This window comes from Pseudomyrmex gracilis, unplaced genomic scaffold, assembly GCF_002006095.1.
Source record: "Pseudomyrmex gracilis isolate BER0280 unplaced genomic scaffold, ASM200609v1 scaffold_779, whole genome shotgun sequence".
In the NCBI taxonomy this organism is placed as follows: Eukaryota; Metazoa; Arthropoda; class Insecta; order Hymenoptera; family Formicidae; genus Pseudomyrmex; species Pseudomyrmex gracilis.
The window spans coordinates 38,149-45,778 of record NW_018021363.1 but is presented as its reverse complement, the minus strand read 5'-3'; the positions used below and the strand labels follow the sequence as shown (position 1 = coordinate 45,778).

The following is a 7,630-nucleotide window of genomic DNA, read 5'->3' as shown; positions in this document are numbered from 1 at the left end:
TATTCCGGATTTTGGCTTCACTTTGGCGATAATTTGACTTCGCTTTGCTTGTGGCAGACTCTGTCATCATTTTGGTCGCATTTTGACATTTCACATGTTGACAGACATGATTACCAAACCATATCCTACTGAGGACACAGATGGATATGGTTCTGTGACCGAAATGTTTGCTGGGGAGTTGTATTCTATAACACGATCATGCAAAATGAGACAATAGGCTGTAGTATTTGCTGGTATATTTTCATTGCAATCGAATTCAATTCGTATATCGACGGTTGCACTTTTGACAGCCTCGTTTTGACGTGAGCAATCGATAACCATTAAAAAACCACACTGCAAAAAGTTGTAGATCGTGAGAAACGGTACGGCAACATCACAATCGTAGTAAGTTTTGCGGAAATGCGTGTACATGTCGTACAAAACGGCATTTTTTCTTGTAAAAATCTAACTGCAAGTCATCATAGGGATAGAATTCAGAGTTGAGATATAGTTTTACATTGGTCAACTGACAATGATCGAATTGTGAGATATCTGTTAACATATCGTTTCTTCGAGCAATTTGCAAAGCAAATATGACGTATCTTGGTTTCTCAAGTTGTGTCGCCGTTTTTACGGTCCACGAGTGTTTAGTTGTGCTCTGTAATAACGGAAACTCATAGAGATCCCACGAGTGGAAACTCATGGTCAAGTACCGCCCGCTTTCCAGCGTTCGTAGCAGTGAAAGCTTTGTGACATCGTTCAACACTACATGTGGCATTCGCCATTGCACTTTGAATAATTCAATTTTTCCATTCAATGCTTCACGATCTATCTGAGAAATCGCTGTTATGCAGTATTTGTCGTTGCGCGATCGTATTAAAATTAGTTCATGACGTGCATTAATAACAGTGCGCTTGTAGTTCTCGTAGAATCCTAATAACATGCTGAGTAGTACACAGAAATTAAAGTACCTATCTATGTCCGTATGTAGTGCAGTATCCCATCCAGCATTCTTCATAGCTATGCTTTTATCATGTGTTAGCGATATGTAGTTTTTGATTGTGTTGGTTATTCCAACGTTTCTATTATGATCAATCTCCACACCATTGAGTTCATAACGAATCTTATCGAACATAAAAGCCGCGCAATTATTTCCCAAATATACTTCTTCTTCATCTTTCTTTGTTAACGTCATTTTTCCTTCGATGTAAAGAAAACTTTGACAAGGTAAAGTGTACAAGTCCTGCTGGGTTATAGGTATGCGTATTTCATTACTGTGTTCAAATGTTGTGTTCACATATGGATTGTACGTGTGAGTTTCAATCTTGACGATGCGATCATCAAAGATCGGTTCACCTCCAACGTTTAAAATGTCAACCATATTTTCAAATTTTTCGTACAATAAATTCCAACGATTGTAAAAATTTAAAGTCCGTTTATCGAACTTAGCTTCTTCCGATTACTGTACGTAGTAGTAGCAGATGTTTGTAATGGAAATCTCGTATCTCGCGTTACTGATCCGCCTCGTTCAACACGAGCATGCCGTGTATTACAATCGTCGGCGTCGTACGTGTAACTTGACAGTTATTTCTTCTCCTCGAAAATCAAGCAATTGTCCGTTTTGATCCACAATGCGTATCGTTAGATCCGTAATACTCTGCACGATGATTGGAAGATAAATGATTTGCGCCGATGTTTCCGAGATCTTATATCTTGGTAGCACGCTCGACGAAAACTCATGTATCGTATGCACACACTGATTGTTGTTGTACGCACCAGCGGTCACGTTGCACTCTATGCGAATAAGGTTTACGTTGATAATATTAATTGGCACGTCTGATACGTACCACTGTCGCGGCTCTAAAATACGAGTCGGTGAAAAACCTAACAACGACCCAATGTTGTTAGATTTGGTAAAATTTATTTGATAGGTGCAGTTTATTTCACTTTTCATTGTGTTGGTATTTGCACGTAGTATTATTGGAGGAACGCCCTCATCCTTATCTATGCTTCTTACATTACGTTGCATCATTGCATGTTGAAGATAGTTGTTAATATCCTGCAATTCGTAAGATTCTTCAGGAATTGTAATTTGCTTATTATCCGCATCATAATAAAATTTGTTGTTGGATAAATTCACATTTGGTATTGTATGATACGTTTCAAAATCTGTTAATCCAAGCTCATAATCGTCATCACTTAAATCAATGGCAGGAAAAGAGCTAACCGCAAGAGTACTACTTTTGCCTGTAAGTGTGAACGTCAATGACATGTTGTCGAATGCGTTCTCAAGTCTGATAGCACGCTATTTAAATGAATATTGCTTATCAACCGTCTGAAGAAACCATGAACATAGTTGACCACAATTACTTTAATTATAACGTTGAAAAGACGTACGGTTGTATTCTAATTTCTCTACGGTATGTTTGAGATAACACACTACTTTTTCCGGTGGTTGAAGATTGCCAAAACTGTCGAAATATATGGCATGCTTTCTCCTCTTTGTATACGCCACCCAGTGGGTGCCCGATCCATCTGCATCATCTAAATTGACGATATCGCTCTCATTACGACGTACTACGTCTGGTAAGGTATTATGCATAAAAACACCTTTAAAAAAAGGTATGCGCATACGTTTAGCTAGCTGCTCCAACTGTAAGTTTGTTGTTACACTTGAAGGTAATTTTAATGTCTTTTCCGAGTTGTTTTTCTTTTTGAAAGTCCCCGTCCGTACGGAGTTAGATAAAGTCCTCGACTTTCCATTGCACGATTATGTCGCTGCATTTCTTCTAGCTGCCGCTGCGCAGCTTTTGTATCATTTACCGTTTTTGCAACTCCCGCTGCTCCACCAACAAGCGCGCCAAGAGCACCGGTCCTAGCAGCGGTAGGACCAGTAACACACCACCGCGTTTAGCAATTGGAAGTATTCGCTTTCTTTTTGCTGACTTGCTTTTCTTTTTCAAGCCCATGCCGAGTTTTGTTTTTGCTTTCATAGCCACCTACACGGCAGTCGCAGCTGCTCTCTCACCGAGACTCGAGTCTACCGCTGTAATACGATCGCGCGCCCTTGCAGCAAGTGCGTTATCAGCCACGTGTCGAGCAGCGAGTTCGTTGTTTCGAGAATAAGCTATATCGTGTTCACGACAAACCGCGTCCAATGGATTAATGCCTCGATTGCCTCTAGCTAATCGTTTCTCCAAAAGTGTTCCCGAGCCACAAAATTGATAGCCTGGAATATGTAACTCGACGGGAAGGGCGTTTATCATGCGATTTAATAATCCGCGACCTGACATAGATTGCAATATATGTTTAACATCAACTGTCTTTTGACGACTGAGTAGTTTTGCTCCACGCGCCTCTATAAATAGGAGTGACTCTCTATCGCAAAGCAGTTGCAAACAAATCATGCGGTTCGTGCGACAATCTGTGACGATCAAAGTAACTAATTTCGATAGCAAGACTCCACAAGTGTCCGACAAAAAAATACGTAGACATGGAATAATGCTACCGGTTTCTAAACGCGGTATTGTACGGTCCTTCAAATTGCGGCAAGACAAACGTAGTGTTAAGCTTGCTTGAAAGCCCACACGGTGTACGCTTCGAGAACGTGTATGTGTATTCAAAGTCGTTGCAACAACCAAAGTATCAATACCTGGAAAACGTGCTTTTGTCAGTAAATGAAATTGGTTATTTTACTTTCTCTAATAATAGCGATGTGATTCCACCGAGTGAAGCACTTTCGAATTCTATTTTTATCTTTGATGATGTGGCATGTGACAAGCAGGATACAATACGAGAGTACTTTGCAATGGGTCGTCACGCGAGCGTCGATTGTTTTTATCTCTGTCAGACGTATGCAAGGATACCAAAACATCTTATACATGACAATGCAAATCTAATAATTCTCTTTAAACAAGATGGTATCAATCTCAAGCATGTGTACAACGATCACGTGAACACGGATATGTCATACGAGAAGTTTTGTATGTTATGTCGCAAATGTTGGCAACACAAGTACGGATTTTTAGTAACTGACAAGGACAGTTCTCTAGATAAAGGTCGCTATAGAAAAGGATTTAACAAATTTGCAATACCGTCGAGTGATTAATCGTTGTTGAAACGTCGATTGAGCATCTTTTATCGAACAACATGGCTTCATCACACAACAAAAGCAATGAAAGTATAAATTGCGAGAAAGTAGCAAAGGAGATTGCAAAAACGAGTCAATCTATTCGTCAAAAATATCGCGCTTTAAAAACTGGTAAACTAGAAGAAGAAATTGCATTAGAAAGACAGTTCAAACCTATTATCGAACCCTTACAACAGATTGTCGAAAATATTAAAACTAATCCAAAGACGGACATTGTTTCTCAAAGACACGCCACACGACATCCGGAAGAAGCGGAAACAAACGCAAGCAAATGAAACACTGTCCCCTACTCTACATTAGTCAAAGCGCGCGCGATATAACACCGTAAAATCAGTAGTTACTTCTACTCCGACAAACAAACGAACCGAACAGCAATTGACATGGGATTCTCCATCGATTGATACTATCGTCGATACTGATGTTACTGCCGACGAATCGTTTGAGTCGACTGTTCAACGTCAAATGCAAACATTAGAAGGTCTTGAAATGTTTCAAAGTCACTTTGGTCCGTTGGCACAACAATATATGAGAGCTATCCTAAGTGGTAAGAAAGAAAGCAACATAGACTACGTTTACGGTGTGTATTTTGACAACGAAGGAATGATGCTTGGTGATAAACGTTTTGACATAGATAAAGAGGATAATATAATCATAGACGGTATACGATTCACAGCAACACAAGGATTGTACGATTTGATTTTCATGAAATGTCCTAGGAGCGAATTATATATCGAAGAAGATAAACAACGATATAAAAACATACTGGAACTGACAAATGCTCACAGAAAACATCATAACAAATTCGGTGCGATATTGGGTAACAAAGGATATAAGTACAAATACATAATTGCGCCTTTAATATCGAGTGTGCATATCAAGCAGGGGAAAGGTATAAACATATCGCGTGCTATGATGCTAAGCGATCGGAAGATCCAATATGAGCACTGGGATGATCCCAATGAACTCGTCGATCGTTTGCGATTGCTAGACGCATCTCGTCAGGCGGGCAATAATGCTCACGATAACGAAATCCTGTCGATCATCGAAGAACTGCGCAAAGCAAGTCTCATTATAAATTAAGTAGCGCGCCGGTATTAGAATCAGTTGTGTGCGAATCATCATGCCAATTAACAAATTCGGGATATCGCTTGAAACACATGGAGCGTCAATGCATTACGAAAGAGAGGCGCTACTGCAAAAATATGTGTGTAATACCGCTCTCTGCTTTGTCAGCTCCGGCTACGATGCAAGGTCGCGCAAGATACTACATGTAGCGCAACCCGATACCGACACTGACGCCGCCAAGCGATATGTGTGTCACGAGCGTGAAAGGATGGCAGGAGACACGCGAGAGAAAAATTATTGCATTACAACAGGATGTGCAAACGTTGCGCGACGCTATAAAACAACTTCAGAATATAAACAATTATGACTTCAGAATATGTTTCAATATCAATCAACTCAAAGTAAAACAGCTGCTACCAGAGCTGCCAACAGAGTAGACGTACAGTAAGACAACTATGGCCATGAATCATGTCACAATCGAAAAACAACGTCTTATAGAGAAATTGCACGCTTCGGCAAGACGAAATTTTCCTCGTAGACACGTTATTGTACGCGGATACGATGATCTCTGGCAAGCGGATGTGGTAGAAATGCCTCCGTATTTGCGCTTCAACAAAGGCTACCACTACATACTTACGGTTATCGATGTGTTGAGCAAGTATGCATGGGCCATACCGCTTAAGAGTAAAAGTGGACGCGAAGTTGCCAAAGCTTTTGCAGGAATATTTCGATAACAAACGATATCCAAACAATTTGCAAACTGATCGCGGAAAGGAACTCTACAACATAGATGTACAGGCATTGATAAAAAAGCATAGCATCAATCATTATTCTACATATTCGGTTATGAAGGTCTCGATTGTGGAACGATTCAACCGTACGTTGAAGAACGACATGTGGAAACAATTTACACTTAACGGAACCTACAAATGGATTGACATACTATCGCGTCTTCTTGTGGAGTACAACGCGAGAAAACATCGAACTATCGATATGCGACCTATCGATGTTACTCTTGCAATCGCTGATAAACTCTTAATCACGGTGTACAGCAACGTAAAAATCGCTGGACCAGCACGATTCAAAGTAGGCGATCCGGTAGGTTGGATCCTCAAGCAGACACCGGCGCTGTGACACCGAACGTTGATTGGCGAAAAGCGGGTGGTAAGGGTAAATGGCAAGAAAACGGCGCTAAAGCAACGGAGCTGTCATGAGGATTGAGTTTTCCATGATTTTTTGGTGTTGAAGCGCCGAAATGTGTGTGCCACCGCAAATATACTCGGATTTTGATGTTTCTTGATTTCTTGTGAAACATAAAAATTATATATATTTACATTCCTTGACAACTTGACGTAACGTGCGTAGTTACATAAGATATTTGTGGACAAGTTTTAGATGTCTTAGTAAGTACCAGTAATCTCAGTACTAGCTAATCTCGGTTTGGCATATGCTCCTCCCGCGAAGGAGCAACGCGCTACTTAAGCAAAGAAGAAGAAGAAGAAGAAAATTGTATTACACTATTAAACAACGTAGAATTACATTTATTTCCATAATACATATATATTATTGCAGAATTTTATTGAAAAAGATATTTGCTGAAGTACTTACTTGAAGGTTTGCCATTTTTTGCACGTATATTTATTGTTACGTCCTGTCCCCTGGAAACGGTCGGGCATGGACGGAGCGTAACACTAGTCGAATTTTCTTTATCTCTCGACACACACACTTGGAGATACGGTCGTGTGTGCGTGCGAGAGTCGAGCGATCTTTCGGGTCCGGCGGACGGGTCAACGATTGTGTGCCGCTCTTCCTCCGTCGCTCTTTGGACTTCGCTCGTGTGTCTCTTTTTAAGGCCTGAGACGCAAATCTCAATTGCCTGGGACGAGACTGTGCGATCTGTTTAAAAGGTGCGGGATGGTGGGCAAGAGGTCGATTAATAAATGTTTAGACGATAATTATGATTGAATATATATATGTATATTTGCTCATATTTTATGTGTAGTAGTATTTTATAATAGACATTGTTTATGCGTGGGATTTTATTTACAATAGTCGTGTGTGTTTCATTGGTTACAAATTTTTAATTTATGAGTGTATGGGTAGCGAACTCAGTCCAGTTTAGTCCGACTTCTATTATTTCTGTTATTTTGCAAGAAGTAGGGGGGAAAAGTTTATAAAAGTCTTTTACAGGTACTAACCTGTGTTCTGAAAGGAGGGGGAATTTAACCGTGAGGAGGGCATTTGGAGGGTAAGTGGAAACTATCCGGTGGAGTTCGGGGGGATCGAGGTTTTCGGGATCGACTATGTACGCGGTGGGGGTAGGGGTGGTGATCTCATAGGCAGTAGCGAGTGCTAGGAAATGGAGAGGACGGGGGAAGGTGCGTGGACGAGAGGGGTCAGCGGGGGATTCGCCTAAATATTCTAGTTCGGGCGAGG

General features: G+C 40.7%; 2 protein-coding genes across 2 annotated transcripts in view; one reads left to right on the top strand and one right to left on the bottom strand.

Annotated features, from left to right (window-relative positions):
- Positions 1–373: 373 nt before the first annotated feature.
- On the bottom strand, positions 374–1,360 carry LOC109861468. The gene has a single exon (XM_020441127.1). It carries the CDS (start codon positions 1,358–1,360, stop codon positions 374–376), a length of 987 nt encoding a protein of 328 aa, XP_020296716.1.
- A 4,680-nt stretch (positions 1,361–6,040) lies between these two features.
- The window catches only part of LOC109861466, a 3,968-nt gene continuing 2,378 nt past the window's right edge, over positions 6,041–7,630 (top strand). Inside the window, exon 1 of the mRNA XM_020441126.1 lies at positions 6,041–6,292. Coding sequence (XP_020296715.1) covers positions 6,041–6,292 — 252 coding nt within the window. The remainder of the gene's footprint in view (positions 6,293–7,630) is intronic.

Excerpts from the sequence above, each read along its gene's own strand:
- LOC109861468 (XM_020441127.1), bottom strand. The coding sequence starts at position 1,360 with ATGGTTGACATTTTAAACGTTGGAGGTGAACCGATCTTTGATGATCGC.